This window comes from Poecilia reticulata, linkage group LG3, assembly GCF_000633615.1.
Source record: "Poecilia reticulata strain Guanapo linkage group LG3, Guppy_female_1.0+MT, whole genome shotgun sequence".
Classification (NCBI taxonomy): domain Eukaryota; kingdom Metazoa; phylum Chordata; class Actinopteri; order Cyprinodontiformes; family Poeciliidae; genus Poecilia; species Poecilia reticulata.
In genome coordinates, this window is record NC_024333.1 from 576679 (window position 1) to 596930 (window position 20252).

Genomic DNA, 20252 nt, shown 5'->3' on the forward strand with positions numbered 1-20252 from the left:
CTTTCTGTTCACTCATTGGCTTGGTTGAAATTCTACCTGATGAATCTGAGTTAGTGGGAGAAAGCCCAGATGACACTCACTGAAGACCCTCTGTTTTTCTAAGACAGTCTCATGTAGAGGATGGTCAGGGTTGCCCATAATTTTCTTGATTTTATGTAAAATCCTTCTTTGCATCATCATCTCCAGAGGTTCCGAGTTGTCCCCAAACCAGAACAGAACCAGATCAGAACCAGCCTTTTCTATCAGGTTGTTCAGCTGTTTTAAATCTCTGATTCTGATGCTGCTGATCAGCAGAAGAGACAAAACTCTCAACAACAGACTGCAAACCTTGATGGATCTAAGTTTCCTCAAGAGCTACAGTCTTGCATAGTAATTATACACACTTGTTCAATAATTGTGCACAAAGACAGTAAAGCTATAATCTTACTTTTTAACTTCGATACATGTCAAGTCTGAGGTTTATTAACATTTTTCATTGGCTGAGAACTCTAGTTTTTTTCATAATAGTCCCTAAAAATACAGCTTTTCGAATAGTGTACATAATCTGAAATATTCTTATTTGTTGGCATGAGCTGTGAGTGATCAGATGTCATCAGAACTGCTAGAGTCTGAACTAAGTCAGGAGGAGAAGAGCAGTGTGCTTAGACCACAGGCTGCCTGCAGAGGAGAGAGAGCTCAGCTCAGTGCAGTGGGAGGACTCCAGCGCCGTGACAGCAGCAGTGAGGACACACTCAGATTAACACCAGGGTGAAGTTCTCCTCCCCGGTCACAGCCTGCTGCAGCACCACGCTGCCGCCTCTCCCTGCTCTATCTGGAGCCAGGGATGTGATGGGGTTTGGATCTGAGCCCAGCCCAGGAGAGGCTTCCCTACAGCGGGTTGTCGGGCTGATGATGGAGTGCCGCTGACCGCAGGGAACTTGTCTCAGTCCTCCCAGAGGCTCGTTGGGGAATAACTCAGCCACTGGATCAGCAGGAGATTAAAGCCGCCTCCCTGCACCGCTACTTCCTGCCCCTCTGCTGCCAAGCTGAAGTGTGGGCAGACTGAGTGTCCAGCTCCGGGTGTCGGAGCAGCTATATGTTGCTCCTGGGCTTCAGTCTGCATTCCCACTTATTGGAGCTGACTTATCCCATCGCTTCCGGGTTCACACCATGACCTTTTCATGTCTGCCGTGAAAGTGCCAGCCTCCCTGTGAGATGGAAAAGTCCAGACTCTACAGACTCTTCTACTACTTCATTCTCAATTCCCCCTTGGTGATTTATGCAGATGGTGAGTAACCTGAAGCAGACAGTAGAACAACCTGCACCAGCCAGCGCTTCTCTTTCTAATGGTAAAACTTAGCCGGTACAGCCTGCTGAAGCGTCAAAGCACATCAAATTGCTTTTGTTCTAATGACTTGATTTGATAGAGTCACATTTATTGTGATAATGATGTTTAAGAATAGCAAAGTCAGGAGAAGTAGGGTTATAATGTTAGATTTTCAGAAAGTAAATAGATCCAGTTTCAGTTAAAAGTCATTTATAAATCTACTAGAGATGTGCCGATCAGGTTTTTTCCTGCCAATACCGATACCAATCACAAATGAGGGCTGATCGCCGATACCAATCACAGATACCGATCACATAATTATTATTATTATAAATTAGCCGGTACAGCCTGCTGGAGCGTCATAATGTAAACACTACCGGTTACATTATGTGGAAAAACCTTGAATTCACCTTAATTTAGACAAACATTTTTTCCAAGAAGAAAACTAAACAAAACAGACATTCTGCAAATTGTACTGCTATCGGTAATACTATCTTTAACAGACTGATAACATATAAAGGCTCTGAAGAGGCTAAATAATGCAAAGAGCCAAAAWAAAACCTCTCAACATTGCCAAAAAAATTCAAGTATAAAACTTAACATTCAAAGGCAAATACAGGTTCCATTACAATAAACAATCCAGAGTTACTGAATGAAAACTTCCTGATAGCATGGCGGCTAGCTGATTACTGCTAGTTCTGAGTGGCTGTTTCTGACTGAGCGGAGTAATTATGCAGAGCAGGGAGGAGGCAGAGGAGATTGATTATTTTTTTAGAGATTATTTGTCTCATGTTAGGACAGCGAAAGTTTTAATACGTATGTAAAATGTATTTTTTTAGGTTAGATGCTGCAGCTTTAAACAGAGGTTTGGTGTGAGAGTCACTACCAGGTGGAGCAGAAGCGGCGCTCTGTCTGTGAAATATTACTACCTGTAGCGCGTAGCAGCGGTTCAACAGCGAGAGCAGAACCAGCGTCTTACATCGCAGCTCGAAGAGTTAAATAATTTTGCGGATTATTTGTTTAGCTTTCTGACCGTCATGCTAATCCGGGTGAGGGTTTGTAGCTGTGCGCTGCTTTACCTGCTATCTGATCCTCCATATGTCTTTTTTACTGCAGTGAGCCTCGATGTAGCCAAACTCCGTCAAGTATGGCATTTTTTTTATGTCGTATTAGCTTCGTTGTGTTGATGCATTTTGACGTGCTTCAATTTTCTGCCTCAACACCCAAACTTCCCCATTCACTCAGTGCGTTATAGTTCCACATCACTTAGGATTTGTTGCTGCGCGTTTGCGCAGTGTGAAGGAAAGAGGAGACCAGCTGCACAGACAGGCTGTGAAATGAGATGCAGGTGATCGGTATCGGCAACAAGAGCCAATGATCGCCGATCACGATCATGCACTTTTTCACGAAAATCGGCCCGATTATGATCGGTGACCGATCGATCGGCACACCTCTAAAATCTACTGTTTTCCTCTTTCCTCAAAGCCGCGTTCACTGAAGTCCCGGAGGATGTGAGTGTTGGGGAAGGAGAGGATGTGGAGATGCCCTGTGCCTTCAAAGCCCTCAGCTCTGCTCCTATGTCTTTGGAAATTCAGTGGTGGTACAACAAGCTGGACAGCCCCAAAGAAGGACCTGATGAGCTGCAGAACAGGGTCAAGGTACCTGCAGCCCCACCTGGTCTGTCAGACATTCCTAAGACATGTCAGACATGTCAGACATGTCCCAGTCAGACATGTCCCAAGAAACGTGTTCCCCAATAACAGGTCTCCTTTTAGACTTCTGACAATCTTCTAAAAATATGGAAAATAGACCAAATAGCTACCAGTTTTAGCTTTCATAACTATGGAGCATTTAGATATTTTTTAAACATATCTTCAGCAACAGAATGCCCCCTAACACAAAATATACAGTGTCTCTATCCATTAAGAAATTCCAGACAGTTTTTAGTGTTTGAAGTTTAACCTGTTTAAAGGGGCAGGATTATGTAAGATTGATTTATTTTTTTTTGTTTTATGTCATGCTATAATGTTATTCCCTCATTATAAACATACCTGGAGTGTTGCTTTGATTCTTTCATGCATGTTTGAGAAATCCTATAATCTCCATGGCAACCATTCAGTTGTGCAAAACATTTCCAAGCTACTGAGCTTCTGCCTCACAGGCCACCCCGCCTTTGCGACTCTCGCATTCAGCTCCTTCTAACCAGCATCTATTATCAAACACCTGGTGGAACTGCGTATCTGCTGATCTCATTATACGAGCTGCTTCTCAGAGCAACACTGGGAAAATCATTGTTAAAGGCTTAATAAAGCAGCCATGTTGTAAGGACTTCCTGATGGCGGAGTTTCAGAAAGTGCAGGAGTTTTGAAAGAGACAAAGGTCCGATGTCAAGGCATGAAATTATAACGTCAAATTTCTTTTAAGTCATATTTGATAAAATACTTTTATGCTAACTGAAGGTAACATAGTTACTCGATTGTGCTATAAGATGGCACTATGACCCTGGAAAATACATAAGCAGTTGTTCCAAGACAACAACCTTTCCATTTTATCTTCATCCTAACATTGTCATATGTTCCACTGTTGCTGCATCTGTTTGAACTGAGACAGGTTGCTTCTGCCATTAACAATAACTTTAAGCACATGCAGTCTAAAGTAGACCAGAAATATAATCTATGCAGTCGTTCCTACAGAAACATTAATGGAAGTGTTGCATCTGGGAAAATTAAAGGCATTATTAAAAAAGAAACCAAAATATCACACCAGCATTCTGTTCTTTGTAAAAATTACTTTTGCAGTCTTGTTTACGGTTTTACATTGTAGATATAACTATCAGCAAAATTTGTAATTTTGGCTGATTAGTACTGTTAAGTTTAGGGTAATTAACTACTGGCAACATTATAATATTTTTTTTATGAACTTTACAATTACTTATATTTTTACAATATATTTGTGTATTTTCTACATTCATGACTGTCAAAATTACTTAGGATATATGTTGATTGAGTTATGATAATTCCATGTATTTTCTACGGTAATATAATGCTTTGAATATTACGGTCAGTAACTGTTGGTATTTTACCATTTTTTTACCATAAATTTACGGATTTTTTTGCAGTGTTGACTTACTGTAACTCCATGTATTTTCTACTGTAACAAAATGTTTTGGATATTACAGTCAGTAACTGTTGGTGTTTGACAATTTTCTACCGTAAATTTACTGACTTTTTTTGCAGTTTTGACTTACTGTAGTTCCATGTAATTTCTACGGTAATGAAATGTTTTTGGATATGACGGTCAAAAACTGTTGGTCTTTTACAGTTTTTTACCGTTAATTTACTGACTTTTTTACAGTGTGGGTGATACAGTCACATCTGCAACATTTCTTCTGTTGCTGTTTCCAGTGAACAAATTACAAATCCTGTTTGAAATTCCTTCAATAAAGTGTTCAGTTTTTTGTTTGTTTTTATTTATGTACGAACTGTGTCTGTTTAACTCAATATGCTTCTGTCGTTTCAGGGCAGCTTAAGAGAAGCTACAAAAATAAGTGTAAGTGATCACTTTTACAAAACTGAGCAAAACATGCTAGAAAAATACAGCTCCAAGTAAACAGTAACTATATTATTAAAGAGATGAGTTTGAGCATTGGCATCAGTGCCTCATTTTATTCTTTATCTACCCATTTCTGCTAACATAACTTTCCTCCTTCTACTTTTAAACTTGCTCAGTTTCAGTTGTCACAGTTTAGTCAAGGAAAAGGTTCATTCTGAAGTTTTGTAAGAATGACTGACAGTCAACAAAGTATGATTTGGTGCTGGAGCTGTAGCCTCCCTCGCCCCCAGCCAGCCTCATTAAGCCGATGATTAATGGCTCCTAAAGCCAGCTTTTATCCAAACGTTAGCTAGTTTTGTAATACTTCCACATGTCTCTGCCTTGGGCTTTCAGACTGTGCGTGTTCAGGGGAACGCCATCTCCCACCGCCTTAGCCTGTCTAAAGTGAAGAAGGAGGACGGGGGGGTGTATGAGTGCCGTGTGTCTGATTTGTGGGCTGAAGAGGATCAGGACTTTACAGTTCATGCTACACTGACCATCACTGCAGGAGGCGGCATGGTGGCAGAGGAGGCTGTGTCACACATTCAGAACTGCTGGTCGCTAAGGAATGCCAACGCAGCTCTGGGAGGGGGCCAACTGGGAGGAGCCACTTCTAAACCCAGCCAAGGACTGACAGGAGGATCCAGGGAAGGGCAGGAGAAGCAGCGGGTTCCTCAGCTGGCCCAGTCTGACCTCCTGCCCTCCGTGTCGTCCACCACGGACTTGGCCACTACCTCAGTGGCCAAGTCCGCCGCCTCGCAGCTGCCGGAGAGCGCAGCAGTCCTCTGGCACAGAGCTGGTGAGTACTGGAAGGTCGATTGGGCCTGAAACGGAGCCGCAGTACCAAGAGTATCACCAGATATCTGGATAACCAGAAACACACACACACACACACAGTTCATCTCTGTATTTTCACAAGGACTTTGTGTTGGCTCTCATTAATTTTTCATTCATTTCTAAAACCAAACCCTGAGCCTTACACTCAATCGGTTTTTTCCAAAGTAGGTGCAGCAGACCCTTTGGGGGCCACAATGAGGTCTTTAAAATATGAAGAAAGATATGGAAAGAAATGTAATCTAATCAATTTTAATCATAATTTTTTATCCTCTTTTTTATCATAAACTCATCTGTTTTTCAATCATTATTATAAAATATGAGTTAAGATGATTTATTCAAATATTATTTGCCATTCTCATCTTTCTGATTGGCAGCTAGTCAATTGTATCCAGCTGCTTTACACTGTAAAACGGCCTCAATTTACGGTAAAAAACTGGCAGCTGTGGTTGCCAGAATTTTACCGTCTTTATACGGTAAAATCCTGGCAACCAAAAAGCCAGTTTTTTACTGTGTTTTCAAAATACTGGCAACCAAAACTGCCAGTATTTTACTGTATTTTTAAAATGCGGTATTTTACTGTTTTTTAAAAAATACTGTAAAATTCTGGCAACCAAAACTGCCAGTATTTTACTGTATTTCTCAAATACTAACATAAACATAAAACATAACATAAAATTTACCAATGAAATGTTTTTGGATATGACGGTCAAAAACTGTTGGTCTTTTACCATTTTTTACCGTTAATTTACTGACTTTTTTTAGTGTACTTATCAAGCTAGCATAGCTTCTGGACAAGACAGAAACCCCTGAAACCTCATGTTCAACTAAAATCAGAAAGTCTGAGGCAGCATCTGCTAAACAAATGTAATAATTATTGAATAGTTAGTAAAAGTGAGAAAAAAAATTAAAAAGTTGATGTTTCTTTACCTATTTTGAAGCATTGTCTGTGCGTTTGTAAAGAAAGGGGGTCCCAGGCCAGACACTACTCCACTTTCGGGGGCCATAGCATGGAAAAATTTGGGGACCCATCCATTACCAGTACATGCCTAATCCTAGACCTAACCTAAACTCAATTCACACCTTAGTCCTTGGGTCCCAGGCTTTGGGCCCCATGAGAGGCTTTTGGTCCCCATAATGTCATATTTGTTGGAAAAATGGTCCTTGCAATGTATCAAATTCAAGGCCACACACACACTCAACTCAACAAATACTGTGATTATGTTGCTCTGTCTGCTCTTGTTCTATTGTAGAAAATAAAACTTAATGTGTGCCTTTGTTATTCTGATAAGAGCTTGTTAGCTTTGAGTTGTTGTGAAACGCATCGCTAAATCTGCATGAATCTTTCTTCATCCAGACCTTTTCCAGAACTCTGTCACATTCCAAACCTTTTGGTTAAGGAGGAAAGCTCTAGTTCACTCATATATAGATGTTTGCAACCTATTTCTATCCACCTGTGCCAACAGAAAATCACATGGTATGAGGATGAGGGTTGTAATCTACCACCTCATTGCTTTCTCCTGCCCTACTTCTGTTTGTTGGAGCATGCTCACAAATAATTAAAACTCTAAGCAGGCTTGTAGATTTTTGTCCGGCAGGCTGCTGAGGCAAAGAGCCACCAGTCTGGAAGAAAAATCAAACAGACATTTAAATACTGTAGGTCAGGAGTGTGCAAAGTGTGGCCCGGGGGCCATGTGTGGCCCTTGAAATGATTTTGATCAGTCCCTCAGCCACAAGTCAAGAACATTAAAAATGTAGCCAACAAAGTAGAAGATAACTAATAACCCCCACAATTGTTGATATTGTCTGTTTTTCTTTAAATAAGGACACAGCCTTTTATATGATTTGGATCTTTAATAATTTATAGGTTAATTTATAGGTTAAACGTTATTAGCAGGTAAAACAAAACAGAAAAATTACAATGAACACATTTTTTGCAGTTTTCCATCCATCCATTTTCTTGCACCCTTGTCCCTTAGTGGGGTCAGGAGGGGTGCTGGTGCCCATCTCCAGCTAACGTTTCGGGCAAGAGGTGGGGTACACCCTGGACAGGTCGCCAGTTTGTCACAGGGCAACACAGAGACACACAGGACAAACAACCATGCACACACACACTCACACCTAGGGGCAATTTGGAGAGGCCAATTAACCTGACAGTCATGTTTTTTTTCGACTGTGGGAGGAAACTGGAGTACCCGGAGAAAACCCACGCATGCACAGGGAGAACATGCAAACTCCATGCAGAAAGACCCCAGGCCGGGAATCGAACCCAGAACCTTCTTGCTGCAAGGCAACAGCTCTACCAACTGCGCCACTGTGCAGCCCTTTTTGCTGTTTTGATTAAATGAATTGTGTGACCTGTGAGGTGCTGGAATTTGCCAGTGTGGCCCCAGGGACAAAAACTTTGTGCACCACTGCTGTAAATTGTCATGATGGATCCAGCTTTGACTCACTCAGGTGTGCATGAGTCCATCTTGTCTGTGTGTGTTGCTGGATGACTGAGGCCAGTGAAAGGTGCTGCCCTGTGTGCTGAAGCCCTTCCAGGGGTCAGAGCAGGAGTGGCAGCTCCCACTGACACAACTAGTTCTCATTTTAACTGGTTTGTGGAGAGTTTTATTTTTAAAAAACTACTTTTATTTTGAAAAACATCAACATCTGCCTCTATTTGACTTCATTCCAGAAAAGACGCTTTACACAGGTCTGCAGTTCAATTCAGTTCTTGCCGTTACTTCCAACTGTACCGTTAGCAGTAGCACTATTAAACCGGAAGGTTCTGTCACCTCTTGATGCAAGCAAGCTATTGTTAGATGTTAGTGGGACTGATGTTAGCTTGTCCAGTTTTCAGCAGGCTGCACTAGTGGTTCACTTTGTTTATTGTTGGAGTATGCTGTGCAGTAGGTTGCTATCGGTATCAGAAATAGTTATAAGATACTGCTTCTGTTGCTACTCAGAAGAAGCACTAGAAACAGCTCTGGGGGAAATATTTTATTGCAAAGGTGAGGAATAGGATTGAAAGGATACTAATCTTTCTCTCCATACTCGGCACATTTGATCATTTCTGACAAAAAAGTTTAACATCCAAGGCACTTTTAGGATATTGGTGTTTTGTGCAACCTGGAACTTGTTGTAGGTATTCTCTGTTTCAGTCAGCAAATGGAGAATATCTTATTGTTAAATACTTGTGTTTTCAATTCATCAGATTGGTCTCCAACAATCAAACCTCCCCCTTCGTTGGGAATAAAATTTTATTTAAATCTAGGCTTCAGAAAAAAATACTAAGGTTTTTTTTCTCAGAACAAAAATCATCTTTTGTACATTTGAACTCTATGGTGAACTCTGTGCCAAAATAAGACTGTACAGCTATAATTCCATGTGATCACTGTTCATTTATGTAACCTGCATCTGTTATTTGTGCTCTGGATGATTACTTGAAGCGGTACATAAACACTCACAGCCCCAACAGTTGTGGCCTTAAGTTTCGGGATTGATGGAACCTTTACTGCCTCATCAATGTGTATTGATTTAGTGTGCTATGAAGAATGATGGGATGTAATCTATTTGCAAAATGTATTTGTTTAATTTAATTAGCTAAAGATGGACAGTATGCAGGGATAAAATGCATCCAAGTACAGGAGAAGGCTGGTTTCCAATACTTACCCCTATCCCAGGTGATACTGGTCGAACATCATAAAAAATATTAAATTAGTGGCTATTATGCATCTTTAAAAATATTACAATCTATGATAAAGTGATTGGTCAACAACAATAGAGAAAACTCAACTTTCCAGCTATTTAGATAGCAGCAAATTTCATATCCCTTTTCAGGGATCACCAAAGTGAGTCATCCTCCTCCATCTAACTCTGGCTTCTCCTCCATGTCCTCTGACTTCATCCACATCTCCTCTTTGTTTCCAGGCAGCTGCATCTCTAACATTTGCATGCATACTGTATATTCTGGCAAATATCGGTCAATACAGAAGTAACTTGGAGCACAGCTTTGTAGGCAACTGAACCAAAATGGCTGATCATGGTCTTTGCTTTAATCCTTATCCAGTTGATCCTGCGCTGCCCTCTGATCCACATGAATTATTGTGGCTTATGAATCAGTAGTTTCCTCCCACTTCTCTTTTTTTACTGTTTTTACTATGTGCTGCATGAACATGGCAGTTCACCTGTTGGCTTTGCCACTAATTGCAGATTTTTATGGATAAGAAATCCATTATTCTCTGTTTGGATCAGAAGACATCATTAGGTTTCCTTGTCATTTGAATTCTTATTTAATGAACTGAATTGCTCCTCTATCAGCATCCATTAATCACAATCAGAGAACAACTCATTTGCATGTGAATGTTTAATTTTTTTAATGTGGGTCTTCCCACTGAAGTTTCCTTGGAGCTGTAGAGAGCTGTTACCTCACAGCGTACAGCAGCAGCCGTTTGGTATTGAGACGTTGCTAGAACTCTAACCCTTTTTATTTTTCAGAAGGTTTACGTGTACAAAAACAGGTGCAAACCTGATCAATACGCATACAGAACTGCATCAACAAACTAAAGAGAAAGCAAAACGTTCAAAACACTGGGAGAGGGAGGTGCAAATATAATGATTTACCATCCACAATGTATTAAACCTAACCAGATTGCGTTGCTGTTTTGCATCTACATTGAGAATGTTTGAAAAACAGGTGCAAACTGGGACACAAACACATCAAAATGAAAGGCATAAATACAGTTATAAAAGGCAAATATTTCTAACATTTAGAGAATATAAAGTAAACATATTAAAATACAGATTAAAAATATCCTACAGCAGTGCACTTGAAATTCACTTAACACTACTTTAGATTATTAATTTCAGTATGTTTTAAATTACATCTCAGTGTAAATTTTAGGCTAATAAAGTATGCCTTGTTTTTTTAATTTTCTTTATTTAACCGGGTGAACCCCATTGAGATCCAGATCTCATTTTCAAGAAGGACCTGGGCAGAAATCTGCATCACGCAGCAACCTGGTTACAAAATAAAACTAATTAATACATATGCAGAAGTATGTCTTTTAGGCACCTTTAAAGTGAGTTTAATGTAATATGTAGGCATACTTTTTAAGTACCTAAAATGTATGAATTTTTAAGTGCCTTAATAATCTTTTACTATTTATTAAAATTGCATACAATAAAAAAAATGATAATCATGATGTAATTTTTAAGAAAGYACCCAATCMATTTTCAGATGTGTGATGTAAAACCTTATAATCAACGGTATTAGCTCCAGTTCATACTCCAGACCAGATGGTGGCGGTATTGCACACTTTCATTTATTTAAAAACCGCCACAAAGAAAAGAAAAAACTTGAACGCAGGGAAGACCTTCAAAGTAGAGAGGGCCTTGACAATAGTTACTAATTTTTGGTAAATTCAAGCTGGTGTCGTCCTAGTCCGAGTTAGACGACAACACAACGGGACAACAACCGATGGAAATGAAATGTGTGTCACAAAAGGAGCCCGGAGGGATGAAGGCTGCTAAGTGTTGCTAGCTGGTGGTAAGTTTGCTTATTAATTATCTTCATTTAATTATAAACAGTGCAGTAAAGTTATATAACTTACGTTGGTTTCATAAATAATTATTTTATCAATTTTATTGTGACTTGTATGATTATTACAATAGGAATCATTCAGCTTCATGTTATAACTGCATGGAGGTTGTTTGTTGCGACTTATACTTTTATTCATAAACTTAACTTGATTTTAATTAAGCTCCATAAGACAGAGAGACTTTGATATTCTGAGGTTGTTGTTCTAACTCGTTCATCAATGTTTTTATCTTCAACATATGTTTGCAGTCTAAGCAAATGAAGATGAAAGAGGAAGCCAGAGAAATCAGGTGTCAGGAAACTAAAGACTTTTTTGTCTCAGAAGAAGCTCTGACTCTGATCACCAACTCTGAAGATGAACCTTCACATTGTCTTCATGATGTAAGTTTGTGTTTGTTTTTTCAATGAGGAGCTAGCTATATTTTCAACCACAAAAACTGCTGTGTTACCAACACCAAGTCCTTAATAAACATGATTTATTAAGGACTGATTTAAAGATTTGATTTGATTTAAAGATAACTGGAAAGATTTTTTCTCCTTGTTAATCTAACATTTATCTTTCATACATTTTATTTATTGTTGGCTTTCAGGGCCCTGTGATGGACTTGTGACCTGTCCAGCGTGAACCCCGCCTCTCATCTGATGGCTGCTGGAGATGGGCACCACCAGCCCCCCTCGCTATCCTGCAAGGATCAGAGTGTTCAGATAATTGATGGAAAGATTTTAAGTTTGCAGGGCTTAAAGAGCTCTGGCCGGGGGCCGGATTTCCGGCTTTTGACCGTTTGGTCCGCATCAACCAAACTGTAGTCTCCTGGCTTTAAGAGCTCCATCTGGGGGCCAGACTTTCAAGCAAAGCGAGCATTGGACCAAACGGCCCCCCTCAGCTAAACTGTAGATAATAGACAAAGATGTCTGCCAATTAGAATTCTAGCTCCCGTGTTCTTGACCAATGACTGTAAAACGGTTTGTAGAAAAGAAGCGAATGCGTTCGGTTCAGCGATTAAATCAAATATGAAAGAAGATGGAGTTTGTCTCACCCGGTAAAGAAACACGTTTACTTGAGAAAGGAATTAAAAACAAGTGGCGCTGGGCATGGCTAGAGGAAAGGGGACAGGAAGTTGGCGGAAATTTTTACAAAAGGGGGGCGCTGGGATTCCTTTGGGGGGCGTTTGGTCGAAGGTAAACTTTACACCTTACAATCACAACAATACCAGTTTAGACTTTGAGCAACTTGCTAAAACTGTATTTCGTAACATTAAATCATGCCTGGCTGCAACTGTATGGATGGAAGCTCTACTTCTATTAAGTGTTTGTAGCTTTTGGCTCAGCTCCGCTCCTGCTAGTAGCTTCACCGCATCAGGTCAACGTTACACCAGCTGATGACGCTGCTGTGATTCACTTTGTCTGGTGTCTGATTTTCTAATATTTTATGTTTTATTGAGGATTTTTGTACATATGTTTTGGCAGTTCTCTGATCATTTCAAAGCAGTAACTTACATTAAAAAGTGTTTTATTTCCGTTTGAAGGCTGCACGCTTCCATGGAAGGACAACAGAAAATCGCTCTTATAAACATGTAATTGCTAAAATTACGATACCCTCACTTTGTATCCCTCTGAAAAACAAATCCCTCCATGGGTGATACCACAATAGAGAGTGTTCATTTTATAGCGTTAACACCGAAGCTGTAAGTGGTCCGGTATGAAACGGTGGTGATAGAACAACACAGCACTTTTAATTTTCAATTATCAGAATGCAGAAATTGTTTTCGTTGTTTTAAAAAGTTTATGTCAGTCTGCCTTTTCCCCATCGACGCGCTTCACGACCGCCCTGCACCTTAAGGGCTTAAAAAAAAAAGACGTTCACATTGCGCAAAACTCTGAAACAGGAGAAGCGGAACATAAAACGGAGCGACGAACTAGATGTGAATTATGGCATAAAAACAGAGAATCCGACGCTGAACAGTGGAAAAAATCAACACATGATATGAAACACATGACGATTAGGCGGCACAGCAGGTGATGAGATTACTGATGGTGAGCGTCAATAAACAATAAAATAAATCTAGCAACAGGAAAGAAACTAAAGTGGACATAGCAATAAACCAAGAGAGGATAAAACTAGTCAAATGAAACTAAATGGAAATGAATGAAGAACAAAATGCAAGAATAAACTAAGAAACCAAAGTAAATACAGAGGAATAAACTGGTATGGCAAGACCTTTAGAGCAATACTTAATCAGAGGACTGTATGGCAAGAATAAACACATTATTTCCAGATAAAAGGTAAAATAATATTGTTGAAGTGCCATGGGTTTAAGACCATATCTAGTACTGAGAATAAATATATCTTACAGACCATAACAGTAAAGAACTTCTCACTTATTTATGTTTTTAATTAGATTTGATATATTTATTTATTCAGTATTATTTTTCATCTCAGTGTTAATGTCATGAGGCTGATGACTCCATGACACTTGCAATTTGACTCATTAGGATTTGATTAAGAACCAGATTTGTTCTTTGTAATTTCTGTCCAGTAAAACTATTAATCTATAAATCAATAGAGAGGTCTATATAAAGTAGAGATGTGCCGATCAGGTTTTTTCTTGCCGATTCCGATCACCCATGAAGGCAGAACACCGATACCGATCACATAATTATTATTTTTTTTAATCATAAGCACTACCGGTTACATTATGTGGGAAAATGAACCATAAATTCACCTTAATTTAGACAAAAACTTTTTAATAACTTTTTCCAAGAAGAAAACTAAAGAAAACAGGCATTGTGCAAATTGTACTGCTATCTGTAATACTATCTTTAACAGACTGATAACATATGAAGGCTCTGAAGAGGCTAAATAATGCAAAAAGTCAAAATAAAACCTCTCAACATTGCCAAAGAAATTCAAGTATAAAACTTAACATTCAAAGGCAAATACAGGWTCCATTACAATAAACAATCCAGAGTTACTGAATGAAAACTTCCTGATAGCATGGCTGCTAGCTGATTACTGCTAGTTCTGAGTGGCTGTTTCTGACTGAGCGGAGTAATTATGCAGAGCAGGGAGGAGGCAGAGGAGATTGATTATTTTTTCAGGGATTATTTGTCTCATGTTAGGACAGCGAAAGTTTTAATATGTATGTAAAATGTATTTTTTTAGGTTAGATGCTGCAGCTTTAAACAGAGGTTCGGTGTGAGAGTCACTACCAGGTGGAGCAGAAGCGGCGCTCCGTCTGTGAAATATTACTACCTGTAGCGCGTAGCAGCGGTTCAACAGCGAGAGCAGAACCAGCGTCTTACATCGCAGCTCGAAGAGTTAAAACGCACAGAGCTGCACCACCAGAAACTGACAAAAACACTGAAGAGAAGAGCAGTTATGATTAATGTAAACTGAAAGAAAAAAGCTGTTCAKTTTACTKWATTTTATTGTGTACATCSGTCCCACACAATGCAAATAAGTAGAACAGACATATTTTCCCTCTTTCCCTCAAATACTTAAAGCTTGTCAAATCAACATATTTTATTTACATGAGATTACTTGAAAATATTAAGTTGAAACTATAAACATTTTATCTCTTACCATAATGTAAATATATTATGTATTATCAATAAGTTTTTTATGTCTCAGCAACACTATTGTAATGAATAACACCAGCTTATTTTTCATTGCCTGTATTACTCAATGAAATTGTGTTGGGCGAACACAATTCTATCATGTTAATGGAACATGTTACAGCTTTAAATCCTACTTAATTTTTTCCAAGTTATCTATATGCTGTTCTACTGTAAAAAATTAAAGACTGATATTTGACAAGAAAGACAAAGAAAGCGAGTGCTACTGAACAAATTAGTTTTATTTAAAAGAAAATTTAAATCACATCATTTTGTACTTAACATATTTTAAACATATTTAGACATACATTTTTTAAAATTTTGTAAATACAATTTTTATGAACATGAAGGAAAACCTGGAACATATTTCTATAAAAGATGTACAAGATTATGAAAAGTATGTCAAATTTCTACAAACTGTTTTTGAACATGTATTCAAATGACATTAATTAATGCTGCAGTACATAACTTTACAGACTTTTTTAACATATTTGTTACAACTATCAGTATGTTATGTCAATATGAGACAAAGCTAAATTTTTTACACCAATTATCTGTCACATGTCTTACTGATTACTATGTAATACCATAGTGATAGTCTAAACAAATGTGTAAAAACAAGAAAAAAAATTTACAAGGGAAACAATACAGCTTAAAAGTTTATCTTTAAGATATTAATATGAAAGACAAAATGATTTAGAAAAGTATGTAAAATTTCTAAAACAATTTTGAACATGTATTTGCATGACAATAAATCAGTGTAATGTAACTTTTATAGCAAATTTCTTTAACATATTTGTAACACTAAGTAGCAGTAGTGTTATAAGTAGCACTACATACTGGAACATAAAAGCTGCTGAAGCCCAGTCTTTCAGGTGAACGTTCCTCATTAAAAAAATACATTTGTGTCCTCCAATAAAGAATACAAGAAATACAAAAACTGAACATTACTAAATTAAACATGAGAAAATCTCTATTCACTTATAGAGGTGGTTTTTAAGGGACAATGCCTTGTTTGACAGCTTACCTCCATCCAGTTCCATTACTATTTTCTGTAATACCTCAAAAGTGTACCGGAGGTCAGCAGGGTAGGCGAGGTTCATTGCATATATCAGTCCAAAAAGCATTACAACAGCTGTTGGCACACTATCCAAATTGGACACCACTCTGATGCCTTCAAGAACGACCTCGATGTCTTCATCTGCTGAAGAACAGTCTTTAAGATGAAAACACCGATGGTGGTGGCTCCAATACCCTCTTCAATAGTAGCTTCATCCACACCCCATGTGAAGAAATGACAAATTAATCTCTCTTTCTCTAGACCTAGCTGTATCTAGTTCTTGATATATATAGATATAGTTAACGTAACATAGAGAAAGAAAGAAATGTATAGATAGATTTATATAGATGGATAGTTTTAGATATAGATTTAGAGAGATTTAGATAGATAAAGAGAAATGACTTAGAGATCGACAGTTTTAGAGATAGATTTAGAGAAATAGATAGTTTTAGATAGAGATAGATATCGCTAAGTATACCTACATGTAGATATAGACAGATCTATGTGTCTATTCATGTAAAGATAGATCTATCTCTAGATATCTAGAGACATCTAAGTTTATATAGATACAACTATATGCAGATCTAAATCTATTTCTATATTTAGATTGATTTATCTATCACTAAGATACATACCACATATTCATGGATGAGCTTGGCTGGATCTTCTCCCATATATATCCAGACTCCCTTAATGACACACTCCTGTGCAACATCAACATCTTCACACTGAAGGAAATTCAGTATGAAAAAATTAGAATTTTTTTCAAGCCTTGTGCTTCACAATGAAGTTTAATAATGTACTTTACCCAAATGTTTTTTATAGTGAAGAGATAGAAACTAATAAAGTTAAAAGTAAAGTTTTAAATGAAAATAAGCAAGAGTAAAAGTCCAAGTTGACAACATTTAAAACAAGAAAAATGTAATTTTCTATATTATTAGTTGTGTTATGGCTACATCACTTACATCATCCATTTGTGCAACAATTTGTCTAAGCTTTTGTCCAAGCTGTCCTCCTCTTCTTTTGAAGAGCTTCCTCAGGTTGTCACAGTGGAGATCCAGTTGAGAGAAGAACTTTGAATCAAGCGGTATGGTCGTAATTCTCTTAAACTCAGCATTTATCTGAAAAAATGAGCACAAAGGAATGATTTTCAAATTATAAACATCTGGAAGAAGGCCACAATCACTCGTGTTGCCAAAGTGAACAGTGAAGTAAATGTGCCTAGACATCTTAGATTAACACAGTATCCAAAAAAACATGTATGAGACAGGTCATACCTCTCTAATGTCAAATAGACCAGGCCATCTTGACACGAAAGCCTCCACCATCGGTGCATCACGAACAACTTCATGTCTTTTGTATGCAAATGTTTTTTCCATCTGGCGTTTCACCAAGTCTCTGTTGTTCCTCTTCTTTGTCTCCAAGAGTAAAGCATTCCGCATCGCTTCTAAACTTTCCTGAGTTTCTTCTGTTGGGTATGGTGGACAAAAATTCACTTCTGCTCTCTTTGCCTTTTTGACACCAAAGGCTGAACTGCATCTTCCAGCAGGTTTGTTCTTTAAAGAGTTCACAGTCACTTCTGGGCATCCCAGTTTTCGTAGATGGGTTCATAGTTGGAGAGCTTATATTTTAAGCTCATTTTCCATGCTCCATAACCAGTGCTGGAGCCTCTCTCAGTTAGACAGGGATGCTTCTTGATCAAACTCTGAGCACTTTATCACTGACATACACTTTGTACAGCAGAATTTCCTGAACCAAACCATCAAGAATGGCTGACTTCAACTTTGGATCTGGAATAAGTACAGTTCCATTCTGATTGTATAACATACTTGCCTGCTGAAGTTTTAATTCAGCATCATAGGGAAACTTGGGCACTTTAAAGACAGCGGGCCAAGCAGACCTCGAGCTTGTTGACTCGCTTGGCAACACATCTTTATCAATAGATCTGTCAGTCATGAAGGAAGAGTTGTAATCAAAAGAAGTACTGGGGTTCTCAGAGTCTTGGACACAATCAAGAACTATAGAATTACTCTGCTGAATAATAGTGGGCCTTGAAATATCAATGACTTTAATTGTCCCCTTGACTTCTATTTCCGAAATTGAGGTGAGGTTTAGGAACTCGTTCCCAAATAAGGAGTCCATGAACTGAAGTCTGAAATTGCCCTCAAGACAACACTATCTCTTTACTTCAACAATGAGGTCCTCAATTGATTCTGGCGGCCCACTGGACAGAGTGAGCCTTTGACTTGTTCCGTCAGTCAAGATGATCTTAAGGATCAGCGGAGACCCCATTTCGTGCAGTTATTCTGTGGACAGAAAATAAAAATCAGACATCTAGAAAGGATAGTTTTAAAAATAAGACATTAATATAGCAAATAAATTATATACATGTGATCAATTAATTGATTGAATTACAAGTCATAACATCACACTTTCTGCATACCTTTTATTTCTATATGCCTTTTCAAAGTCACCATGCGGACTCACCCAATCTTGTAGTCAACAAGTGGATAAGTGTCAAGGAGTTCACTAAGTGAACAGCTGTGTGAAGCTGACACCCCACCCACGTCAAAAAATCCAGCAAATAGTCTGAATGGTTAGTGCTCCGTTTGTGCAGGTTTGTGCCGTTAAAATTTTTCGTTTGTGCAGTTTTGGTTTCTGAGATATTAAACATTATTTTTTTNGTAATGTGTATAACCTGTTCAACTGTGCTTTGATTTCGGAGGTGGTCTGAAGAATTATATTCACATTGTTGATGTACTGTCTGCTGATTATGCAGCAAACATGTAAAAAAATTACATGAGCCTATAACGGCCAATTTGCTAGTTGCTTGAGCAAAGTTTTTGCATAGTAAAATGGAAATGTGTCATTATTTCAAAGTTCATCCAAGTAATGTACTTAATATTTAGTAAATATATTTTCAATGCAACRACTTTCATTTCATCCAATTTCTTACATTAAATGTGTATGGGCTTCAAGGATTTTGAAAAGCTCCACATGTTTTGCGAACTTTGACATAGTTCTCACACAACTGGGATTGGCTCCACCCACACTGTAGTGAGCCCCCTCCCCCACCACCCCCAATCTTGTTTTGGCGGCAGAGCAAGTGTAATTTCAACCTCTCGTTAATATTCTAGCGGTCTCAAATCGTTTTGAATAAGTCATTTTTGGAATTTTTATCAACCCCAATTTTGTTGAAAAAATCGGGGTTTCACATAAAATATTGACTCAATGCAATCCATCCCCATAAAAGCAGAGAGGATGTATGCAGGGCTAGCTTATATATGCATTTATTTAAATTCACAACTTGTATTAAGTGGATATTTCAAACCTTCTGAAACATAGCGAGGCATCATCTTGCAGCCTTTACATTTATATTGAATCATTAACACTTAAGCATATGCACAAAGGGCACATCTTCTGAATTCAATTAAAAAATGTATTCCAAAGGAAAATAAAAATTTAACAGGTACTTACATTTTCAAGTAACGATGCATTATTGAATTATATATATATTTTTTAAATTCAAGACTGTTTTAAGTGTGCAGAAACTGCTAGAATACAATTTGTGGCTTCTTTGAAATCATGTAGGCAATAATTATTTTAAGCAATGCTAATCAAAGCCTTTTTATTTTTTAACTAGATGCCTCGACAACCAGGAGTRGACAGAGAGTCTCTTTTCGCAGTTCTCTGCAACTCAAAAGAGGCCATTCTAGAAAACGGCCATATAGCCACTCCAGCTGCCGCTGTCTGGACAGAGATAAGTCAGCAGTTGGGAAATAAAATGTCTGCAAAAAGTCTGTACACATTTGTAAAGCTGAACAGACACAACATCTGGTCATGCTTGGAAGTTAATCAAGGAAGTGATCCTGAAAGCCCTGTGGACACAGAGTTTGACTCAGACACTGCTTCTCCTGGTCAATGTTCAGATTTTCAGCTCAAAATTATAACTTTTAATATCTCAAAGACGAAAGCTGCACAAACGAAAATTTTAACGGCACAAACCTGCACAAACGGAGCACTAACGAAYTAGCCCACTTTGGTTTGTTTTGGAGCRATATGGGGGGATGGTGACGTCATYGGCCAAAATTATAACTTTTAATATCTCAAAGACGAAAGCTGCACAAACGAAAATTTTAACGGCACAAACCTGCACAAACGGAGCACTAACCATTCAGACTATTTGCTGGATTTTTTGACGTGGGTGGGGTGTCAGCTTCACACAGCTTAAGTGAACTCCTTGACACAAGAGTATTCACAAG

General features: G+C 38.3%; 1 protein-coding gene across 4 annotated transcripts in view; it reads left to right on the forward strand.

The window, feature by feature from the left end:
* The first annotated feature begins 679 nt into the window (after positions 1–679).
* Positions 680–20252, forward strand: part of vstm2b (V-set and transmembrane domain containing 2B) — a 35214-nt gene continuing 15641 nt past the window's right edge. For all 4 annotated transcript variants that reach the window (XR_533317.2, XM_008404971.2, XM_008404970.2 and 1 more), the window contains exons 1-4: positions 680–1267; positions 2792–2964; positions 4826–4855; positions 5252–5696. Coding sequence is in view for 3 of the 4 variants with exons in the window: in XM_008404971.2 (XP_008403193.1) it covers positions 1195–1267; positions 2792–2964; positions 4826–4855; positions 5252–5696 (721 nt within the window). In the remaining variant the exon portion in view is untranslated. The remainder of the gene's footprint in view (positions 1268–2791; positions 2965–4825; positions 4856–5251; positions 5697–20252) is intronic.